Here is a 24,504-nt window from a genome sequence, read left to right on the forward strand (position 1 = left end):
AAGAAGCTTCTCATTCACAAATGAAGATATTTTCAGAGAAATCCAACTGCTTCAGCAAGGAAAAGAAGCAGGAAGTGATCAAATTACTGGGGAGGTATTAAAGACATAGTGCCTTATTTCAAATTTCTCTTTGACTATGTCATAAATAATAGTGTACGAGGGTGAGTCAATAAATAAGTCGCAAAACTGAATTGAGACAAAAATATTCAAAGTAACTTTCTGACATTTACTTCACTTTTCCACATATTCACCTGTACATTCAGGCACTTATCCCATCTCTTTACAAGTCCTTGAAAGCCAGCAGAAAAGAAGTCCTTTGGTTGCTGTCGCGGCCAACGTGTAACCTCATATATTACGGCGTCATCCGTATCAAAATGACGGCCACCCAAATGATTTTTAGAGGCCCAAACAGATGAAAATCACTGGGGGCTAAGTCAGGACTGTACGGTAGATGTTTCAAGCGCTCCCCATCTCTGATGCTTTTCCTTCCATGGTTAAACTTCTGGATCCAGTTGAACACAGCTTTCTGTGAGAAACAGTTTTCACCATGGACGGGATGCATTTCACGACGCACTTCTTCTGTGGACAGTCCCTTGGCCCACAAAAAAGGCACAACTGCACGCTGGTCTGCTCGTGTACAGTCATGCAACACATGTGCCATCGTGCACTAACAGCCTCTGACTAACTGAGTGCCTGAGAAATGTCGTACCACAAGCATACATATGCTGCCATCTGCTGGCAAAACTTGAGCGCGTAATTTCAAATGGTATAAAGCACACACATGTTTGCGACTTATTTATCGACTCACACTCGTAATTCCAAAGGAAAGGAAAGAATATATAATAATACCAATTTATAAAGGAAAGGGTGATAAAAGGAAACCTGAGAACTACAGGCTGATCAACCTGACCAGTGTAGTTTGTAAAATACTGGAGAGTTTAATAGCAAAGTACATCAGAGGGATATGTGATGATAAAAATTGGTTCATGAGGAGCCTGTATGGATTTAGAAATGTTATTGTGAGGCACAACTGGTGGGATTTCAGCAAGACATGTCAGATCAGTTGGATTCAGGAGGTCAGTTAGATTGCATAGCCATAGATCTTTCCAAAGCCTTTGACAGAGTGGAACATGGGATATTATTAAAGAAAATTGGAGGGAATAGGATTGGACGTAAGGGTTATAAGTCGGATAAGAACATTTCTAAATTCAAGGGTTCAGAAAGTCAAAGTAGGAAATAAAGTATCACAGGAAGATAAAGTTTGGAACGGAATTGCACAGGGTTGTATAATCGGTCCGTTACGTTTCTTAATATACGCAAATTATTTAGGGAACAATATAAAATCAAAAATAAGATTGCATGCAGATGACATAGTTGTCTATAGGGAAGTGAATGACATTGAGGTTTGTTCAGAATTACAAAGGGTCCTTGAGGGTATCCAACAATTTGTTGAAGAAAATAATATGAAGGTTAATGGAGGCAAATTAACTGTTACAACATTTACAAACAGGAGCTTTGAAACTGAATTTAAATATAATTTGGATGAGGTAGTTATCCCAAAAGATGGCAAGTGCGAATACTTAGGTGTGAGATTTGAAAGTAATTTGCTCTGGAAAGGTCATGTTGATGACATTGTTGGGAAAGCATACAGATCGTTACATGTCATAATGAGGCTACTTAAAGGATGCAACAAAGAATTAAAAGAGAAAAGTTACTTAAGTATAGTTCGTCCATTATTGGAATATGCAAACAGTGTTTGGTATCCTCACCAAGAATACATAATAAAAGAAATAGATAGTGTGCAGAGGAAAACAGCAAGATTTGTAACAGGGGATTTCAGGAGAAAAAGTAGTGTAACATAAATGTTAGAGGAACGTGGGTGGTAAACTTTAAGTAAGAGAAGGGAGAAAACTAGACTTATAGGATTATATGGAGCCTGTACAGGAGAGGAAGCATGGGAAGAAATCCGTGAAAGGCTTCAGTTGGAAAATAGTTATATCGGCAGGACTGAACAAAAGTATAAAATTAGAAGGAATAGCAGAAGCAATTGGGGTAAATTTTCATTCATTGGGAAGGGCGTGAAGGAGTGGAACAGTTTATCAGGGGTAGTGTTTCATACTTTTCCAAAATCTGTACAGATATTCAAGAAGAGAATAAACAGCAACAGAGAAAATAAATGAAGTGTTAGAGGGCATTCGACCAGTGCAGGTTATTGTAAATGAAAAATGTATGTGAATAAATTAATTCCATCCCATGGTCCATGGAGATTGGACAACGGCAGTAAGGGACTTCTGGTAGGGGTGAAGTACAGTGGGGACTTCGAGGGCTCTGGGACCGCTACGATAGCTGTGAAGGCCCTTCAGGAACTCTGAAAAGCGGTAGAAAAAGGGGCTCTGGTTAAGACGCAGCAGGTCGTTATGCTACTTAGGTTCCAAAATGGGTAATAAATAAATAAATAAATAAATAAATAAATAAATAAATAAATAAATAAATAAATAAATAAATAAATGCAATGTAAATTTTAATCTTACACTAGTTGTATAGTATCATTTGAAGTAATTCCACATACTGTATATGAGTTACCTATGTTTGTAAGTACAGGATATGTCATATTGTAAGTAGAATTTTGTAAACAATATAAATTTATTAAGGACGAGCTGTGTGTTTAATAGAAACAATTGTTAGTGTAAATTGTATAACATTGTATTCTAGGAAAATGTCTTCTGCTCTTGTTAATTTAAAATTTAGTGCTTGACAATAACGTATTTTAGTGTACCATTTGCCACCGAGGTAGACACCTCATTTGCAAATAAAGTGATTTTGATTTGATTTGACTACAAAAAGACTTCGAAGATATTGTGAGATGGACAACAGGCAATGTCCGGCTCCATGGCTAAATGGTTAGCGTGCTGGCCTTTGGTCATAGGAGTCCCGGGTTCGATTCCCGGTGGGTTCGGGAATTTTAACTATAATTGGTTAGTTTCGCTGACACGGGGGCTGGGTGTATGTGTCGTCTTCATAATCATTTCATCCTCATCACGACACGCAGGTGGCCCACGGGATTTAAATCAAAACACCTGCATCTGGCGAGCCGAACTTGCTCTCGGACACTCCCGGCACTAAAAGCCATACGCCATTTCATTTCATTTCATCCAACAGTTACAAGCTGTATGAATAATCAGATTGTATGTTTCACTAAGAGGAAAACTCCTCCCATTGTCAATTACTGTATTGATGGGGTGATAGTATCTCATGGGGATCACTGTAAGTACATAGGTGTTATTATAAAGAAATATATTTTTTGTTGTTATTACCATCTGCTTTACGTCGCACCGACACAGATAGATCTAATGGCGACGATGGGACAGGAAAGTGCTAGGAGTGGGAAGGAAGCCACCATGGCCATAATAAAGGTACATTTATTTGTTGTGAAAGTGGGAAACAAGAGAAAACCATCTTTAGGACCGCCGACAGTGGGGTTCGAACCCACTATCTCCTGAATGCAAGCTGATAGCTACGTGACCCGAACCTCACAGTCACTTGCTCGGTCTGGAAACTTCTTCATTGAGGTAATCAATATTTATGAGGCTGTAAATAAAGGTTACCGATCTCTTTACATGGTTATGAGGGTATTTAGGGGTTGTAGTAAGGACGTAAACGAGAGGGTGTATAAGACACAAGTTTATGGGACCCATACCAGGATTAGTTGAGAAGATCCAATAGAAACAGCACAAAGTTTTTCTGGATGATTTCCGAGAAAATAGTAGTGTTATGAAAATGTTGCATTTTTTTTGGGAAAGACTTGAGAGTAAGGAGACGAGCTGCTCGACTAAGCGGTATGTTCCGAGCCGTCAGTGGAGATATATCGTGGAATGACATTAGTAGACGAATAAGTTTGAGTGGAGTTTAAAGGTAGGAAATATCATAATATGAAGATAAAGTTGGAATTCACGTGGACAAATTGGGGCAAATTTTCATTTATAGGAAGAGGAATTAGAGATTGGAATAACTGAACATTTAAGAAAATATTAGGTAACCATCTGATAGGTAAACTGCCACCTGGGCGACAGTAATGACTGATCAGACTGTCTGTTAATGGAGGCACGCAGAGGAATGTCAGAGGAATATGTACGTCTCAAACACTTAAAATGAATTCATTACCTGAACAATTAGTTCTATTAAAATGAAGCTTATCAAGCGCAATTTCCTACAAGGCTTAATATCAATTTTAAAAGAGTGTACTTCTTCCCTCATTCTCTCTGCAGCTCTCCTTGCTCGGCTTATTGATAGGCTATCAAGAGCTATCAGATTCCAGAGGTAAGCACTTTGATTAGATTATTCAAAGAGGTCATATGCTTAGCGCAATACCGAGGTATTTAACAAGGACATCAATCTGAAGTATTTTCATATCCTGTTTGATAAGAACTGGTTTGGATTGTATTTAATTTGGCTGGTGCTCATTCACTTAGCTTAGGTGGTAAAGATTTGTTAGTTTTACCAGGAAAGGGACAATTAGAGCATGACCTGGGATAACATATGCGCTACTTACTACCACGCTGTCTCCGAATGGAGCCATGCAGAGAAAGATAATGTGACGCATGTCAGAGGCATGCGTCTATAGATTTTAGGAGTTCGTACTCAAGGAAAAAGAAAAGAGTCGAGTATGCTTTCTTAAGGAATAGAAGTACGAAGATGTATGTTGATTCGTCGCAATGACGAAAATAAACTGTGTACACAGGTAGAAACTCACATTAGTGACATGCATTGTTCGAATCTGAGACGGGTAACCAAGATGTGCCTTGCTTCATATGCAACCACCATTACGCATGAGTGGAACGTGTAATATAAAGAGCCCGAGTTATCTCCAATTCGTTCGACAGGGCATGTTCGAAGCGAAGTATGATGACTGGGGAGGGTGGGTGACCTTGTTTACTTAACATGTTGCAAGCAATGTGGTTCATCCAGAGATTAGTAAGCCCTTGTTTAAAAAGAGCAGAGGCAAGAAATTGGGAAGTATAAAAGGATGGAGTGGTTGAGTTAACCATTAGTTTTGAGCTGAACTTCACCATGCCACGTGAATCGACAGACAACGTTATTGACTAAAATTCAAAACAGTGATTATAACCCAGTCAAAAGAGATGGAATCAGGCCTGATTTTGGAACTACAGACAGTCAGAAGACATGTTATGTTTCCCGTGGAACGTGTATACAAAGCAAAGCATAACCAGCGCGTGTGTTTTCATGTGTGCCAAAGATTTCCGTCTATTCAACACTGTTGCCGGAGAAGGCTTTAAATAATTATAGCAAGAACTTATTAATATCGGTGCTAATTTTGGCGAAGTAGGTATTGTTGATGTGTTACCGCATCCTTCCATTCTTAGTAGAAACAAGGTGGAGGTGGGGGGGGGGCACCACTTGTACCTGTGACTTGTGCCTGAAAGAGCGAGTATCAAGGGGCAAGGTCGAACGAACATAGCTTGCCTTGTCTTTTAGATGCAAATTTTGGTCATGGTCACGCTCGACAACTTCACTGCTGTGAAAAACGTAAGGACGAGATAGGTAAAGCAACATAACATATCAACTACTCTGTGGAAATGAATGAAAATGCGGTAATATGTTGCCAGAGGTCTCCCACACGGGCATGGAAAACCTGGTGCGAGGTCAGCGCGACTATACCGCCAAATGGGTCTGGCCCCACAAAACGAGGCAGTTGAAATGAAATGGCGTATGGCTTTTAGTGCCGGGAGTGTCCGAGGACAAGTTCCGCTCGCCAGATGCAGGTCTTTTTATTTGACTCCTGTAAGCGACCTGCGCGTCGTGGTGAGGATGAAATGATGATGAAGACCACACATAAACCCATCCCCCGTGCCAGAGAAATTAGTCAATTAAGGTTAAAATTTCAGACCCTGCCGGGAATCGAATCCAGGACCCCTGTGACAAAAGGCCAGCACTCTAACCATTTAGCCATTGAGCCGGACAACGAGGCAGTTGAAGGAACGGGACAAGACAGTGCGAGTCAATCAGCGAGCTGCTACTGTGCGCTGTGGTGGTGTTATTCATTACAACATGGCCCGGAAACAACATTTGGATGACTTCACACGGGGAAGAATCATCGAGAAACTGGAAGAAGGATGAAGTGTGACGAGTGTAGCCCAGGAGTTTGAAATTGCTCTCAGCACTGTTTCATGTGTATGGAGAGCATTCAGAACCACAGACACTGCTGACCGAAGGAGAGGAGGGTGTCGACCACAGTCAACTACAGCAGCATATGACCGCTACATTGTGCAACAGGCAAGAGGAGACTCACTTCAAACAGCGGGTGCAATTGCAACCACACTTAACAGGACTGCAAGGCACACAATCTCACGTTCCACAGTGGAACGGCGACTGCATGAGGGTGATCTGTTTGCCCGACGACCATTACGTTGTGTTCCTTACACCCGCACATCGGCGGCACCCTTTGCGATGGTGCTAAGAGCTTCAGGTCTGGACGGACGAGGAGTGGGGTCGCGTGCTCTTCACAAATGAGAGCAAATTCAGTCTGAGAAGTGATTCTAGACGTTCTCTCATCTGAAGAGAGGTAGAACACGTAATGTACCCAGGAACATTGTTGAGCATGATCGTTTTGAAGTGTTATGGTGTGGGGAGGCATAATGTTGCTTGGGCGTACCGACCTCGAAATATTTGAACGGGCTACACACACTGGTCAACGTTATTGTAACACTGTACTCTTTTCCCCACGTGCGTCTTCTCAGGGGTGCATTTGGGCCTGACTTAATTTTTATGGATGGCAATGCACGACCGCATCGAACAGCGCAGGTGGAGGAGCTCTTGAAACGAGAGGATATTCGGCAAATGGACTGGCCTGTCCGTTCCCCTCGACTTAAATCCCATGGAGTACGTGTGGGGCACGTTGGGTGGACGTATTGTAGGACGTCCACATGAACCAACGACCATCCATTAGTTGTTAACCTCACTGGTGGAGGAATGGAACGCCCTACCATAAGAACTCCTTACCAATCTTGTGGCCAGCCTGGGAACACATTGCAGAGCATGCATCGCTGTCCGTGGTGATCACACACCCTTTTAAGAACCATATCCCTTCTTTTGTGATATCCGGAGGACCATAATGAGTCGCAGTGACTTACGTGTAATTGTCTCTGTATAAAAGTGTAAGTTCTGTTCGTCTCATCGCATATTCCTTTTACTTGCCTACCGTACCACACTGTAGCAGTTCTTCCTACGTGTTGTTCAAGTTTCATCGAGCTGTGTTACTTGGTAGTGATATAACGTGCGAAAGTTACTTTCGTTCTTAAGTTTTGCATAACAATGTATAAACGAGCATGGAGCATTATTTGCAAATAGTCCATATATGAGTATTCATTTTCCAAACCATCTTATCGAATCAAAATGAGTAAAAAAGGTGTTAATTCCCTTAGAATTAATATGGTCTGCTCCATATTAATAAAGGTAAATTCGGCGATGCACGTGATGCGACAACATAATTTGGTATGATACATCAGTAAATATTTGATGTTGACGCGTTGTTTAATTCACCATTCTTTGAAAAAAGACAAATAAAACCTTATGCCATGAGCGCAAATACTAAGTTCATAAATTGTTACTAATGGCATGGTAACAGTGTGTAAGGTTACGAAGCGGCAGGGCCTCAGGTATGAACGAGGTCGTTACAAAAACACAGATACATTTCAAAATGAATTTCGTTTCATTATTGAATGTTTTAAATGCTTCAATAAATATTAAATAAATGAATAATATATAACGATAGCATTAAATATAACAGCAGTTAATAACAAACTATAATAATAATAATAATAATAATAATAATAATAATAATAATAATAATAATAATAATATGCCTTTGCTGGCAGGGCCTAGTGTTTACTGTGCACTATGTCTTCTGGTATGGGCTAGAGCAATTTTGTTACTTTCATTGATCTGTCTCTGTGTTATCCTTGGCTTTGACAATATGAACGTGACTGAGGTATGAGTGATGCTAGTAATGCCGTTCCTTATGTAGCCAGTCCCTGCTATGAATGGTGTGAAAACGTTGCTCATAGGGTCGGTTGGTGCATGCATTTCAGTGGGCTTGGCAGACTGATATGTAATAGCAACTTCTGGCTCGGTGAGGAAAGCAACGGTAAACTACCTCACTCCTCATTTCCCTAGTACGCCTCTTCAGTAATGCCTAGGCCATCTATGACAGCTGATGGCAGAGCTTTTGAGGATCCAACCAGCCTTAGGGCTGAAGACTGAACATACAATAATAATAATAATAATAATAATAATAATAATAATAATAATAATAATAATAATAATAATAATAATAATAATAATAATAATAATAATAATTGTACCGGGCGGTACACCTCCATGCCGCGAATTCAAATATTGCTCCAGTTGAAATCCCTCTACAGGAGGAAGCCTGAACTTTAACAAACTGTATTAACTCAATGGTTTCTCGGAAGATGTCACAACTGTAAATTTGGTAATCTTGAAGTGTTCTGAACTGTGTCTATTTTGATTTGTGTTTGTTTGCTCCGTATCAAGAAGTTTGAACATTCTCTAACAGATGTCGCTACCCAAAACTATGGTAACACACTCTGGTGCAATGGAATGAACTTTCTTGAAGAAATATTGTATTCCTAAGTTTTATTTTTACTAAATTTTGTTCTGTGATTTGTGGGTTGGCAATATAATCCTTTCCTTCCGCCAGTTTTGAAATTAGCCAATCATAAATTTCTGTAATTAATTTTCCACCAATAAGGTGTTTCTTCATCGTCTTGTGTATTAGTTTTTGCTGTCGGCCAATAAAAGTTTGTGGGCGGGTTGTTATCATTCATGAAAGGTTTCGAATGTTCCACTAGGATATATAAACTGCTGATTTTCTTGTCTCGGGGCCACTTCAGTAACATCTTTCTTAGTGTGTGAATATATAGCAGGGGGCGAGAAGCACCTCTTTCTCCAAGCAGCAGTTCATCTACAGGGTAATGGCCTGTTAACATCTTCATTTCTTGCTAGCTCAGCAGTTTAACTCTCGGGGAAGGTTCGAAACGTCTAGTATGTAAACTACCCTTCTAAAATGTAAATTCTTTTCTGTCTATCTATAAATTACAAATCTGTAAAGCGGGGATAGAGAGTGCTTCACCCTCTCGAACTCCCCTTCATTTTGAATTTGAGGTGACTATGTTTTCGTAACTGTTTTTCTCTTCCTTCTTAAAGTCTTAAACTTATTTGCCGACTAGTCACCTCCCTAGTATGGGATTAACCCCTGTATAACTGGCCGAGTGCCACCTAGGTTTTGAAAAGTTTCATGTAGGAGTGCAAGTTACGCCTCCAGTCAATTTGGTTTTTTGGGCCATTTAATTAACCCAGAGTTTGTTTTCCTCATGTGAAGGCCCTGTAGGTTGGGTACAAGATACCCCTGTTTCACTGTATGTGTGCCTTAAGGGCAGTCAGGAATGAAGTTTGTTGTAACCTTTGATAGGCTTGTAAAATTGAGAGCGGGTCTGCTCTTTTCCTCTTAACATTGTAATTAGGAGCAAGTGCTCCTCGTACTTAGGGGTTTTCTGCCCTTCAGCTATTGTGGTGGTGAGCTGAGAGCTCAGAAATTAATCTTGGGGCTCGAAGCCCAAATCTTGTAACAATTGTAATTTCTTAACTTGTTTTCCTGCTACTTGGTACATGTTACTCTGTTGTTGTTATCTGTTGATTTTGAAAAGAAAATATAACCTTTGTTAAAGTTTTAAATTTACTTTTGTAGTTGAGACCTATTCCAACCCGCACCTTCTTTCATCTCTAACTACCACGGATAACTCCGTAACAATAATAATAATACTTTTTCCGGGGGTTCCGTGGAACGCAGAGGTGTAAGAAGGTGCCAGGGTGAATGGGCGGACAGGGAAATGACCAGAGCATAAATTAAAGCACTAAATATTGAAATTTTATTTCTTTCCTTCTGTTTTTATTCCAAAATGTTATTGATAATCTGAATGAACAACAACAAATAACAGTTAATGAGCTAGTCAGCTCGAATAACAACAGTGGGCTCTAAGTCCAAAAATTACGTACAATAGAGAAAATTATCGATACAATAATTTAGAAAGGATGAGCAATATATCTCTGAAAGTACACTATTTTACAAGAGCATATTTACTCCACGCATTTACATTCCAGGAGACTGAGCTCCCAAAGGTTTCTGTAGTCCAGCCTCTAAGAGGCACAAGCTTCTTAGAGAATTATGCCTGTGTTTACAGTCACTTCTGCTCAACAGTCATTTACACATTTGTCTATCAGTAATTAGACTTTAAACAGGGGCAATGAGTGCCCATACTAAATGGCCTTAATGCAAGAATAAAAGGTTTAACACGAACGGTCATGAAAAAATGGCTAGGAGGCGAAGCACATGCACTCCTTTTAGGAAAACACCTAAAATCCTAAATGGGCTTATGGCCCGAAGTTGCAGAGACTAAGGGGGTGACTAAATGAAAAATATTCAAGTGCCGAAGGAGAGTGAAGATTTTAGAGGTTTAGAAAATTTTATTCACCCGAGACCAGGCTGAATGGGAATCAACAGAGGGTGAACACTCTTTGTTCTCATCAGGGATTTGAATAGAATCCACAGAATTGCCGAAAATTTACATTTAACTAATGACTTTAAAACTTTACGTTAAGAAGAAGTTTTAAACCGCCCCCTCAAGTTATCAACCTGGAGCTATCACATGTTAAGAAATTTCTGCCATTATCTTGAGTAATTGGGCCTTCCGAATGATGGCAGGCAGCCCCTGACTCCTTATACACCGCACACACACACTAGACAGGAGCGATGAAGAGACAAACACGGCCCTAAAGCGCCCAGCTTTTATAGCATCTCAGAGGAGAATATTCCAGGCTAGAGAAATGTACACATTATTCCTGACTGGTTAATAATTTTAGGGAGAAGGAAGCCGTAGGAGTGTTGACAACATAGATACATAAAGAAACAATCTAAAAACTTAAGGTTTGCCACTTTCAAAAGATTGAAATTCCCTTCAGAATTAATTGCCCTTAATCCCGCCAGAGGGAGCACATAGGCCGATGGTAGAGACATCTCAAGTTTAAAGGTCCAAGTATCTTGAGTTACATTAGTTCCGAATTCACCACACAGTTGACCATCTAGAAGGTGCGCAGTTCAACGGGACGGAGAATGTGTACCCCCGGTACAATAATAATAACAATATTTAATTTTAGGAAATACAAGAAGAATCGGCCTCGACAATAATATAAGTTATATGGCGACAAATCGAATCTAAAACACACTAACGGTAATTTATAACTGTTAGGATCTTCAGTCTGCTTGCTTTTTTTTTTTAGTGGTTTTATGTCGCACCGACACATATAGGTTTTATGCCGATGATGGGTTAGGAAAGGCCAAGGAGTTGAAAAGAAGTGGCCGTGGCCTTAATTAAGGTACAGCTCCAGCATTTGCCTACTGTGAAAATAGTAAACCACGGAAAACCATCTTCAGGGCAGCCGACAGTGCGATTCGAACCCACTATCTCCCGGATGCCAGCTCACAGACGCGCGCTCCTAACCGCACGGCCAACTCGATCGGTCTTCCGTCTGCTGAAACTAATGTTCAGTAAATACATTTACAGTATAAACTACCTGAAAAAGAAAACTTGGTATCAGTATTGCAGTTGAAAAAGGAACAACTTAATTAAAATAGGATAACATGTTTCGTCCTTGAAAGAACATCATCAGATTCTATAAAATCACTCTCAAATATTTATGTTTCTTTCTTTTTTAAATACTTAGGAAATTGAAAGCTGTAACTTATCTTAATGACGTCCTCCTTTGTCTCTGCTCCAGAGTAAATGCTGATTTCAAGTTCCTAAGTATTTAAACAGAAATAAATATATTTGTTTCTAAATACACTGGCGGAAGGAAATATCCAAACACCAAGAATGGGTTGTGCTAGATTAACGAACGTTGGTAGGCGTGTTTATACATCTGAAAGATGACGTTGATTCAAATTTCCCACAAATCGCATTAGCGTGACGCTAATAGCGGCCGCATGACGTTGCACATCAGGTTTGCTTTAAATACGGGCTGTACTGTGCGAGAGCGGGTCAGTAGATGCAGAGTGGGTTGTTGTCCCATATGCTCCGGCAAATCTTCTCTCCAGGATCTCAAATCTGGGTAAACCTCAAGTGAACTCCACAACTCGTCGCAGAAGACACTCCTGTTATTTTTGATCGGCCGGGTGGCTACACATCTTTACTTTCCACTCGCGCCGAGCCAACAAAGCATGTAGGCCGACTCCTCGTTGGATGTCAGCCTTCCTACCACCAACCACCATGACGACCACCACCACGACCATCACCACTACCTTTGCGACCGCTGCTCACACCTTTTCCTCGCTTTCCATCACAACTGTTACATCGTCCCATTCATCGCCGCTTCTATCCACCTCTCTCCCCGCGCTACCTCCTGTTGATCCACCTCGACTATTACGTATTCCTCCCCGCTACTTCACCCGCCCTTCTACGCTGTCTACATCTGCCTTGCCGACCACGACATCACCGCCACCACTGTCCGTCGTAACAGCAGCAGCCGCTCATCAACTTCCAACACCGTCAGACACATCAGCCACAAACGAAGTCTTCAGTTGCGTCGTCCGCGGCGTAAGCCCACTCATCCCGGCAACCGACATTCAAGAACAACTTCGCCTTCAAGCCATACCCGTCAAGAGGGCATTCCGTATCTACAACTCCACCGGTCCGACGTATTTAATCCGACTTCAGCTTTCCAGCGCAGCAGCCGTCGCCCACCTGATCTCCAGCGGAGCACTTCTCTACGGCCGTCGTCATCCCGTCGAACCCTCTCGCTCACCTCCCCGCCCTAGATATCACCACTCCACCTCTCGTCGCCATACCCGGCCTGATCATCCTCCCTTCCAACGCTCTATCTATGTCCGTCCCACTCCTTCTTCTGCTAATATCTCCCTCCCACCACCACCGACCCTTGAACATCTCCGACACCTCACAACTGTCCTCTATCACATCGCTTCAACACTTCACCACCTTACACTCCCACGAAACTTCCTTCTCGACACTCTTGTATAAATCTCCAAATTTTCACACCGTTTTTCCCTCTTCTTCATTTGACACCTCTCACTGTTCTCTCCACATCTCCCGGCCCGAGAGATCGCGACACGATCTAGGGGGCCCGCCCCGTCCTTCGGGCGGGGAATGAAAGCTCTGCAGCAGCAGCAGCCATATGCTCTGTACTCTGACCGGCCAACGGAGCAGAGGAAAGTTGGCCACGGCTCTACCGTGGCTCTACGCCTCTGCATTCGGGAGACGGTTCTGGGGCACAGTGCCAGACTACATGCCTGGTCCCACCCGTCGGCTGTCCTGAGAATGATTTTCCGTGGTTTTCTATTCTCCTGCACTAAGGCGAATGCTGGGACAGTTCGTAGTATAGGCCACGGCCGCCCACCCCCTCACCCTCTCCGCACATCTCCTTCACAGTAACAAATCTCCCGGCCTGAGAGACGGTATCACCGTCTAAGAGGCCCGCCTCCCCCTTCAGGGGAGGAATGAAAACGTTTAGTAGTAGTTGCAAGAGCGTTAGTTACCTGTGAGATTGGACCGAGTGACTGTGAGTGGGTCAAGAATGCCTTTACGACGACGAAGAGGCCAGTATCAACAGATCACTGCGGTTGAACGAGGTTGTATAGTAGTGCTACGTGAAGGTGGATTTTCCTTCCGCGCTGGAGAGATGATTGAGGATAAGGATCCAAAACCCTACCATTGGGGAAAGAGTGAAGGTTCACTGAAATACGGAAATAGGGGGTTGGAACCACAGATTTACAAAAGTGTACTTTTATTGAATTTGAAACTTGTAAAAAAAAATTAAAAAAAAAAGAAGTTGTGAGTATCAGTATTAAGTTTATAAAGGTCTTGAAAAATGATCATAAATAATTTACATGAAAACAGTAAAACTGCAGGTAAATTTTACATAACGCCATAAAGGGCGATTAACCAACGTTTAAATAGACGGACTAAGCCTTGAAATTGAAATGCATTGAGACTGCGATTAAATATTACAAAAATGCCGTAAGAGGCGATTAACCAACATTTAAACGGCTTAAGGCATAAATCATAAGTTACCAGCCCCAGTATATTAATATTTAAAAGAGTTACTAAGAATATGAAATGGGGCACTGCCCTAAGTAAGTACTACTGTAGTGTCTCGAAATTAGAGGCACAGCCTCTTAAATAAATTAAGACTCAGCTAAAAGGTAGCAAACTTACATTAAAAATGTTTTAGTCACTAGTGACCATTATATTGATCGTATACAAAGTTTGAGATTAATCTGGAAGACGGTTTACAATAATTTTAGCTAGTTGCTTTACGTCGCACCGACACAGATAGGTCTTATGGAGACGATTGGACAGAGAAGGGCTAGGAGTGGGAAGGAAGCGGCCGTGGCATTAATTAAGGTTCAGCCCCAGCATTTGCATTGTGTGAAAATGGGAAACCACGGAAAACCATTTTCAGGGCTGCCGACAGTGGGGTTCGAACCTACTATCTCCCGAATACCGGATACTCGCCGCACTTAAGCGACTGCAGCTATCGAGCTCAGTGAATATAGTTTTAGCCTTTAACGTTAAAAAAAGGATAAGAGTTGCCTGTCTAGCAAGTAGGTTCATGTTGACTTGGAAGTCGGCTGCATGACGCGTCGCCGAACTATGCACAGCTGTTCGATACGGGAAACTGGTTAAGACAGCAAGCAAAGTCTCACCATCGTTGAAGTACCGGCGAGGTACGGCTCGTGTTAGGCCCCATTCACAATGCAAACGTAACCGTAAACTTAACGACGTAACGTAGCCGTAAAATTAATATAAAATTTGAGGTATTCACAATGGAGGAACGTAACATGAACGTAAAGAGTACACAGCAGCCAATCAAAACACTGCCATGTTATTTAGCACGGAAGTTTTGGGCTATATCGCAGTTTTATATTTTAATACCTCGATGGAATCAAACAACGTGGTAGTGGAATTCATATTACTTCAAACACATCTTGCTTTGCTTCTGGGAGCTGTGTACCTGAAAAGGCGAACTAAGGAACGCTGCAGAAAATGGGTTCATCCCTTGAATCAAGGAAGGTTATGTCAGGGCGATTTCGGTAATCTACTTTAAGAAATGACCCTCATCAGTTCGTTTTGTACATGTGGATGAAACCTGAACTGTTTGACACTATCTTACGATTTGATTCCCCTTTTCTAATAAAAAGAAGTGTAAGGTCTCCTGTGCCCCTAGCTATCATATCCCGATGAGATGTTTGGATGATATCGTTTTCGTAATCTAGTAGTCCGTCATAATGTTAACAAATATACAGGGACACTGTTTTATCTATGACAGGGATTGTCTCTCGTCCGCCAGCGCTGCGAGCTTGTCTCCCGTCATTTACCGTCAGATTTCATTGCTACAGGATATTTCCATGTATTATTCTTCGGTACAGAGTCTTTGTAATTCTTTTTCCTTTTATCATATATACACACAACGATTATTTTGAAAGAGAATTACAAGTGTTTCGTCGAAAGAAGTCAATATATGGTGCACAAAATACAATGTTTACGTCTGCTCTGATTGGCTGGTTCTTAAACCTAACGTAAAATTAACCGCAAGAGCTTGGAGTGTGCAATCCCTTAATTTTACGGACTCGCAGTTAAGTTTACGTCGGCGCATTGTGAATGGTTCCATTAGTAACATGGCCGCTAACTTCCAAGTTAACGTTAATTTTAAGTTTACGTTACGTTACGTTTTCATTGTGAATGGGGCTTTAGTGTGGGCTAAGTCAGTCCGGTTTGTTCTTGGTTCAGAGTTGGTCAGCCCCGTTGATGTTGGTTGAGTGGCTCGAACTGCAGAGTTCAGGCGAGGGCTCGATCAGCCCAAGTTGTCCTTGGTTCAGAGTCCTGACATGGGCTTGGTCAGCCCCATTGATGTTGGTTGAGTAGCTCTAACTGCAGAGTTCCGGTGAGGGCTCGATCAGCCCAAGTTGTCCTTGGTTCAGAGTCCTGACATGAGCTTGGTCAGCCTCGTTGATACTGGTTGAATAGCTCGAACTGCAGAGATCAGGTGAGGGCTCGATCAGCCCAAGTTGTCCTTGGTTCAGAGTCCTGACATGGGCTTGGTCAGCCCCGTTGATGTTGGTTGAGTAGCTCGAATTGCAGAGTTCAGGCGAGGGCTCCATCAGCCCAAGATGTTCTGCTCAGGTCAGGCACAGTCCATATACTGAGAGTAATGAGCGGCGAATAACACAGAAAAACAAGAAATAGTGGAGGAGGTCAAACAATTTATTTCGATGAGGAGTTCGAGGATAATATCGAAATATTTATTTAATCTTAAGGAGTTATGTTTTCTTACCGCGGACTATAACATAAAATTGCTTCTAGAGGGTAAACGATTCGAAATAGGTATATACTTTCGCGGACTTTTTGTAGAGGTTTTTATGCTCTACAATTCCTACGCTTACACTTGGGGTCTATCGTTGACGGTTCAGGCAGCGTAAGCCAAGAAAGCAAGTGACCGACCATAGTAGAGCGCAGGTCTTCTTAGCCCAACTTGGCAGGTTCGATGTCGGTCGGTCGGTCACTACTGTTGTTTTTAAGGACTATAATTATATAAAGGTTATCGTTTCTAGAACTACTCCATCTCTGTTTCTGCCGAGGTTATGAATAGCGGAAACCATTATCTTCCATTTATCCGGGGAGATTTACGGTCTACATTAAGATGGCATTATCATGAAAATGAAATGAAAATCCGCAGCCTGTTTCCAGTCATTTGGCCGTGTCAGGTATGGAATGAATTCTGCTAGGTAAATAGAAAGCCCATTGTACGGAATGAAGAATAGAATGGAATCCCACCTGTTAAATTGATTTGGCTCTATTTTACGGCTGGATGCCCTTCTTGACACCAGCTCTATGGAGGGATGTAATCACTATTGCGTGTTTCTGCGGTGGTTGGTAGTGTGGTGTGTCGTTTGAATGTGAGGAGGAGAGTGTTGGGACATACACAAACACCCAGTCCCCGAGCCAGACGAATTAATCAGAAGCAATTAAATCCCCGACCCTGACGGGAATCGAACCCGGGACCCTCTGAACTGAAAGGCAGTACGCTGACCATTCAGCCAACGAGTCTGCCTGGAAAGTCTGTTGAATAACAATGAAAAATGAACTCCATTGTAAACATTGATGGAGGAGAATACTATAAGTTAAATGGAAAGCCCATTTAATAATAATAAGGAATAAAGGGGAATCACCTTGTTGAATTGAAAGTCAACTGAGGAATAAAGGGGAATGAAGGGAAATTCCACTTGTTAGATGGAAAGTCCATTGTTGGCAATGCTACCCATTAAATGGAAAGTCTATTGCTAACACTGTGAAATAAAGGATAATTCTGACTTTTTAAAAATGGAAAGTCAAAATTGTATAACCATAAGGGATAAAAGAGGAATCCTATCTCTAGAGTAGAAAGTCTATTGTATAACAATGAGGATAAAGGGGAATCCATGATGATGTGAATGGATGGTTCATTGTATAACACTAAGGAATAAAGAGGAATTATATTAGTTAAATGGATAATAATAATAATAATAATAATAATAATAATAATAATAATAATAATAATAATAATAATAATAATAATAATAATAATAATAATAATAATAATAATAGACCCTAATAATAACGAGTAAAGGGAAAAGTACCCGTCAACTGGGAAGTTCATTGTATAACAGTAAGCAAAAAAGGAGAAAGCTGCGTTAAATGGAAAGTCCATTGAATTACAATAAGAAATGGAGGGGAAGAAAGTTCATTGAATCACAACGTCCTTGCTGAAGTACGAACAACCTTGCCGTGCTCTATTATCGCTCGTCTTAATTAACGCATATTTTCTCCCTGGAGTGTTTACCACTTATACTTTGGTCCTATCGAAAACTTCAGCATCCATTTGCCTATCTAACGGTGATATGCTATCAAGAAAGGTTTTGAATTAATTCGAGATTTCTTAATGAACAATTAACTATTGTTTACTAGAGTAAGGTTTCGTCCACATTATTACGCTTTTCTTCTTCCTCTTTTTCGTTTCATGCGATAGAACTTCTGACGTATTCCGGTTACAATAAATTCCACCTCTTTAATTGACAACTCAAGATTAATTTCGTGATTGGTTCTTTGGGTATTTTATCCATTTTAACGTAACGTTTAACATATTTTAAATATTCCAGTTTGGCTTGGATGTATATATTTCTTCTTCTTTACAACCCATCATTATTCCGATGCGTTGTTTAAAGTGCATAAAACTCGATTCAATCTTCAGGTATATTTTTCAGCGTTCTGGAATAATAATAATGATGATAATATTAATATTGTACAATAGTTTAAAAGTCATAAACATTGTTCATACATATATATTTACCAAAGAAATTTAGCAAACATTTCCTGCACTTGAGGGTTGCTTAAAAGACACAATATAACACAACAATGATAATATTCAAGAATGTCCAAGAGATTAGAAAATAAATAAACAACGACAAAGCGTCTCACAGCGAAGGTGGTTGCGTAAAATGCTGATTGATGTCTTTAAAGAGATCAGTGCCACTTCATTCACTACTGAGTTGGAAAGTTGAAAAGCATGACAGAATGTAAGAAATTTCTTTGGTATTGTGCCCCTGGCTTCAACTATCAGTCCAATAACTTCGGATCTTTTTCAGGCCATACATTTTCTTGTAGAACGTAAGAGTGGGCTCATAAATTTGTTTATTTTCCTGACCAACGTCGTCCGGCTCGTTTGCAGAGGATTCGAAGCGGATTGTTGGGTCTATTATGTAGCCTTCGGTGTCCTTGTAGGCGATGATGTCAATCCGACGAGTACTACCTTTATGCAGTAGACCATGGACTTCTTTATGCACAGTAAAGCCTGTTGTTCCCCAGGCCTGAGCTATCGCTATCTTGTGGTGTCTTTCAGTACGCGATATACCTCTTTTTATTGTTCAAAATATTTTGTAAGAATGTGTTTACATTATTGAGAATCATCGAAGCCGTTCTCCTTGGTGCTCCGAGCTGTTGTACCGCGTTTAGGACAAATAAAGGAGACAGAAAGGATGTGCCTGCATTCGATACTTTTTGTGTTAGAAGGTGTACGTGATATGTCTCATGTCACTTTACTGGTGAAAAACAGGTAGGAACAGTGGCAGGAGGGGACTCACAATGGGGAGTTAAGGGATAAGTCAGGAAGAATCTCGATGTATAAAATTATGCATATGAAAAATTTCAGTAGTGAGGTCATATGAGGCGGGTAAAGAAGAAGCCCAAAATCTCACGCGTGAAAACCGAGGTGCAGAGGCTCTGTGCACCGTGTATCGTTCCCACTCGGTTCGGTTCGGACCAGCGTTTTGTCTCGGGGCGATTCGGCTAAGCTCGGCTCAACTCGGCTCGGATGCTGGAGCGATGCAGAGCAAAAGGCGAAGGGGGGAAACAGGCCGAGCGAGAGGGACAGGCATAGGGAAAGAGAGAGAACTATTGCTCAAAGTCGAGGAGTGGGGTATCTGCACTCTGGTCAACCTAGCCAAGTCGTGCGCCACGCAGTGCACCGGTGAATTCTCCTTGAAAGGCCCTGATCTAGGGGAATAACAGGTTCGGTCATGGGGGGTAACAAGCAAAAGGAGACAAGGCGACGATTAGAGGGCTCTGACTTTTTAAGAAAGGTAAGATGTGAAATTAACCGAGCCAAGAGAATAGTTGCATTTAATTGTGGAGGCACTTACAGGCGTGCAGACTGAATGATGAAAGGAATAACAGCCTGTAATTAAGACTATGATTCTTTAATTCTCTTGTAAGTAAACGGAAGCCAATATCTTTGAGGATATAGAATTCATCCCCTAACTTATTTTAATGTTGAATCCATTTCTTAGCAGACAAAGTAGAGGGTCCTCATACTACGAAAGACGTAAAATTAAGCAATTTCCTCAATTGTGCTGAAAGTTGAAGGGCTGAAGGACCCGCAAGGTTTCAAATTGTGAGTCTTGGATGGCTCTATCAAACTATACAACACATTTCGAAAATCATTTCCGGCCTAAATGCAGTTCCGGAAAAAACTGCCTACAATCTCTTGTTTCTTTACTCTTTTTCTTTTTTATTCCAATCCTAGCCACATTAACTTGTTTACATTATTCTTTCTGTAATGTGTTCCTTGGTTCAATACCCTCAGGCGTTTCTTTGATTTTTTGAAGAATGTCCGCAAGGAATGTAGTTATAAGGGCTTAAGTGAATCTCTGCATTGACTCACATTAGCGCTCGTAGTGGTAGAAAAAGGCAAACTGCTAACCTTATCGACCAGATAACGATGATTAAGGAAGGGATTGTAATTTTTAGGAACAAATAAAGATTATATTCTCATAATTTATTGAATTTTTTGTACCTGAAATTCGTAGCTCGTATTCCTAGGAGTTTCCAAAATACAGTTGCTTGCTTGAAAGACTACAACGATTATTTTTTAAATTTATAATTTGGTTTACGTCATTTTGGCTTATGATGACAATGGGTTAGGAAAGGGCTAGGATTAGGATGTAAGTGACCATGACCTTAACTAAGGTACAGTCCCAGCATTTGCCTAGGGTGAAATTACGAAACCATGGAAAACCATCTTGAGAGATGACAGTGGCGTTCGATCCCACTATCTCCGTAATGCAGTTACATGACCCAAACCGCGCAGCCACTCACTCAGTCATCCCCTAACTACCTTAGGAGAGAACTGAAAGGTGGCTCTCTTTTTGGGAATGAGGATTGATGGCGGGTAGCAGAATCTGGCGCTTACATACGCCAGGCTACTAACTTTAATCTTTCCTATCTGATCTCTCTTGGTCAACTGTTGTTCTCTTTCGATCCCGGCGGTTATTAAGTTTGTAGGGTTCAGCGAGTCGTTCATTTTTACGCCTCTCATGAACCTTCTCTTCATTTTGTAAATAAACTCATTCTTGGAAGTGTCAAACCTCCCGTTAAATACCAATCACCAGAGCCACTCTTACGTAAATGGAATTATGAAAATAAGAATTGGGAAAATCTCGACAAAATTCATGGATTAAATGGAGCTTACATTGCTGAATATAAATATTCTGAGTAAAGAAATGCCTTTCCGTTGCTACATTCCTTGCGTCCTAACAGGCTGCAGCCGGAAACTAAAGTGTTGATATTTGCAAGCTTGTAGTTTTACATGACTTTTGATATCGTGCTCATAGGACGTTCACCTTTATGTGGAATCCAAACCACAAGGACATGCCTTGTCATTCAAAAACCCCACGAGCATTGGCCGGGATTCGAACAGTGACCGCTTTAGAAGTTAGTGACAATGTCACTCGGTGTTTATACACTGCCTGACAAAAATACAAATAAAATGAAGCACCCAGAAGGGGAGAAACTTGAGGTGTTGAGAGGGTGTGTGGTGTTATTTCAGTGATTACAAATTCGAGTCAAATTCACACAGAACTTGACAGTACGTGCCCACTTATTAGTATGACGTTGCATCCACTCTGGCCTGGATGGGAATGGTGTCATAAAGCCGTTGTATCCTCTCCTGAGCCGAGCTCTCCCTCAACTGTTGTAACTGGTCCTTGATATCCTGGACAATGGTACTGGGACGGAGTTGACGTCCGAGCTGGTCTCACACATGTTCTAACGGGGACAGATCTAGGGATGTTGCTGGAGACGGGGGTACCTAAACATCACGCAGAGACACGTGCCGTGTGTGGACGAGCATTGTCCTGTTGAAAAAACTGCACCACGCATGAGAGGAAGCACATGAGGATGCAGGATGTCCGTGACGTACCGCCTTGCCGTCATTATTTCCACAATCACTACCAGCCGTAACCTGAAGTCATACCCGATAGCTTCCCACGCCATGACGCCAGGAGTAACACCGCTGTGCCTCTCCAAAACATTGGAAGAATGGGACCTCTCTCCAGGTCGCCACCATACTTGCAGGATAGTGCAGAACCACAATTCATCACTGAACACATTGCGACGCCATTCTGAGCAGTCCATGCTCCCCGGTCACCGCACCGCTTCAAACGCAGCCGTTTGTGCTGTGGTGTTAATGTCAGCCTACGCATGGGACAGTAATTTCCCTAGTCCGGTTGCTGCTAGTCTCCGACCAATGGTGCGGGATGACACAGAATGTTGCAGGGAGTCCATTGCTTGTTCTCGGATGGCAGGTGCAGATTTCTACTGAGCTTCAGACAGCGGTAGCGCAGTGACGCCAGTGACGCACGCATGCGCGCTCCGTACGCCGCGACAGGTGAACACAGGATGGTGGTATAACCTCCTCTTCTCACTGCTGATAGGGAATTCCGGATTAATCGCCTTCCAGTTTTTGAATACATTCCAGGTTTTCAGGTCATCAGCCGCACTGACGACCACTCGATAGCGAGGATAGTGCACGAGTAAACACCAAACGGCCATCCTCTTTGGAAATTGAGTCACTTGGTCTATTATTATTATTATTATTATTATTATTATTATTATTATTATTATTATTATTATTATTATTATTATTTCTTTGTTGCAGGTTGAAGCTGTCATATGGACCATCCTTAACATTGTAGGATTACTGGTGTACTATTGTGCATTTCACGTAGGGTGGAATGACTTCACCGTACAGTACTTTTATAATCCAGGTTTGTAGTTTCCTGTGTTACGTAAATTTTTGCTAGTTGCTAGTTGCTTTACGTCGCACCGACGCAGATAGGTCTTATGGCGACGATGGGACGGGAAAGGGCTAGGAGTGGGAAGGAAGCGGCCGTGGCCTTAATTAAGGTACAGCCCCAGCATTTGCCTGGTGTGAAAATGGGAAACCACGGAAAACCATTTTCAGAGCTGCCGACAGTGGGATTCGAACCTACTCTCCCGAATACTGGATACTGGCCGCACTTAAGCGTCTGTAGCTATCGAGCTCGGTACTCACGTAAATTAACATGTTTTATTTAAATAATAATAATAATGATAATAATAATAATAATAATAATAATAATAATAATAATAATAATAATAATAATAATAATAATAATAATAATAATTGTTCCGCGGTTTTTCGTGGATCGCAGAGGTGAAAGAAGGTGCCCGGATGAATGGGTCTAACTACAATGTCAATAATGAATTTAAAACTAAACTGAAGGTTATATTTTCTGACATCAAAATTTGACAATTTTTACAAGTAGCCAACGTTAAACAAGATTGGTAAAAATCCAAGATTCAGAACCTTAACCCCTTGGGCTTTAAACCTTTAGCTTTACATTTCCTGAGCTACCCGCTCAAATTTACAAAGATCACAAATTTTTACCCACAAGGGCAGAAATCCCCTGATACATGGAGCACTTGCTCCCTAAATTACAATATCAGGCCTCCCAGAGGCACTTTTACAACACTTGAAAAAGAGCTAACGTGCTCTCAGTTTTCCAAGCCTACTCAAAGCAACATAGCAAGAAACTCTAATAATCTCTGGCCTTACAAGGCACTACTTGCAAATAGAAATCTTATTACACAGAGGTATCTAGTACCCAACCTACAGGGCCTTAGTGAAAAAGAACATGTTAAATACATGGCCCGAGTACAATTTGGATGGAGTCGAAGACTGAGCTCAAAAAAAAAAAAAAAAAAAATTAAAACCTATTGGACGAAACAGGGGTTATTCCCAAACTACTGAGGTTGCACGCATGGAAATAACTTTAATATATTGCAGAAACAAAACGTGGCACCTCAAACCAAGATGAAGGGGAGCTCGAGAGGGTACATCACTCTCTATCACCGATTTACAGTTGAAGATTTTATGAAGTTATTACATTAGCCGGCAGAAAGTTACATTTTTAGAAAAGAAGGTTACATAATTGATGATTCGAACCTTTCCCTCGGGTTAAACTGCGGAGCTAGCAAGAAAGAAAAAAAGATGTTATATGGCCATTACCTGGTAGAAGTTCTAGCAGCTGACGAAGAGGCCTCCCGCCTCCTGTTTGACACACACTCAGTAAGACGACGATCAATTGGCCAAGAGACGTGAAAATCCGTACTTTATAAACCCTCAGGGAAGGTTCAAGATCATTCATGAATAATCAAGACACACCCACAGAATTTTATTGATTGAGTTCAAATGTGACACTCAGAATCGGAGAAGAAGCCTGTGATAGGTGGAAAATTAATTGCAGAAGTTATTGATTTGTTGGATTCAAAACTGCCGGAAAGATAAGAAAAATATTGCCAACCCAAAAACAAATTAATATCAATTAGTAAAAAAACTTATGAATACGAAACTTCTTTAAATCAACAGTTCTTTTACTTCGCACCAGGATGCATGATCATAGTTTTTAGTAGTGACATCTATGGAAGAATGTCCAAACTTCTTGATGAATGGCAAACAAAATAATTAGAAATATATTCAGTTCAG

General features: G+C 41.3%; 1 protein-coding gene across 1 annotated transcript in view; it reads left to right on the plus strand.

The window, feature by feature from the left end:
* LOC136863318 (uncharacterized) overlaps window positions 1-24,504 on the plus strand; it is a 109,234-nt gene that overhangs the window by 31,262 nt on the left and 53,468 nt on the right. Inside the window, exon 2 of the mRNA XM_067139707.2 lies at window positions 22,636-22,744. Within this exon, the coding sequence (XP_066995808.2) occupies window positions 22,636-22,744 (109 nt within the window). The remainder of the gene's footprint in view (window positions 1-22,635; window positions 22,745-24,504) is intronic.

This window comes from Anabrus simplex, chromosome 1, assembly GCF_040414725.1.
Source record: "Anabrus simplex isolate iqAnaSimp1 chromosome 1, ASM4041472v1, whole genome shotgun sequence".
NCBI lineage: Eukaryota > Metazoa > Arthropoda > Insecta > Orthoptera > Tettigoniidae > Anabrus > Anabrus simplex.